This window comes from Egretta garzetta, unplaced genomic scaffold (genome assembly GCF_000687185.1).
Source record: "Egretta garzetta isolate BGI_Z169 unplaced genomic scaffold, ASM68718v1 scaffold27, whole genome shotgun sequence".
Taxonomy (NCBI): domain Eukaryota; kingdom Metazoa; phylum Chordata; class Aves; order Pelecaniformes; family Ardeidae; genus Egretta; species Egretta garzetta.
This window is the reverse complement of record NW_009260400.1, coordinates 2,617,921-2,618,536: the sequence shown is the minus strand read 5'-3', so window position 1 is coordinate 2,618,536 and position 616 is coordinate 2,617,921. Positions and strand designations below refer to the sequence as shown.

General features: G+C 60.9%; 1 protein-coding gene across 1 annotated transcript in view; it reads left to right on the top strand.

The window, feature by feature from the left end:
- Positions 1-616, top strand: part of ELMO3 (engulfment and cell motility 3) — a gene marked incomplete at its 5' end in the record, with an annotated part of 12,130 nt that overhangs the window by 5,747 nt on the left and 5,767 nt on the right. The window contains 2 exons of the mRNA XM_035898811.1: positions 23-131; positions 357-493. Coding sequence (XP_035754704.1) covers positions 23-131; positions 357-493 — 246 coding nt within the window. The remainder of the gene's footprint in view (positions 1-22; positions 132-356; positions 494-616) is intronic.

Below are 616 nucleotides of genomic sequence, written 5' to 3'. Positions count from 1 at the left end.
AGGCAACGACCCTCTCCTCCAGTTTGTCCTCGAGAACAGCAGCCGGGAAGACAAACACGAATGCCCCTTCGCTCGAAGCAGCATCCAGCTCACCCTGATCCTCTGCGAGATCCTGCACGTTGGAGAGCCGTGTATGTGTGTGCCCCGGCTTGTCCTCTTCCTGCCCTGCTGCCCACTGGCCGTCAGGAGTAGGGACAGGATTCCAGGGCAGGGAGCTGCAGACGTGGGGCCACCAGGCTCTGGCATGGCCAACAGCAGGGGAAGGGGAGGAAGGGCTGGGAAATGTCCGGGTTCTGGATACTGAAATACCCTGGAAAAACTGGGGAGTCTGGCATCATCTGTCCTTCTCACCGCAGGCTCCGAGACGGCTCAGGCCTTTTACCCTATGTTCTTCGGGCAGGATCATTTCTTTGAAGAGCTCTTCTGCATCTGCATCCAGCTGGTGAACAAGACCTGGAAGGAGATGCGCGCTACCCAGGAGGACTTTGATAAGGTGTGAGGGGATGCCGGGGCCCCGGAGGGGAGCTGGGGCCACGGGCTGTGCACAAATTCAGGGGCTCTGGGGAGCGTCACCAGGCTGGAGGTGACATCCTGGTCCCCGCAGGGGCCGCAGGGG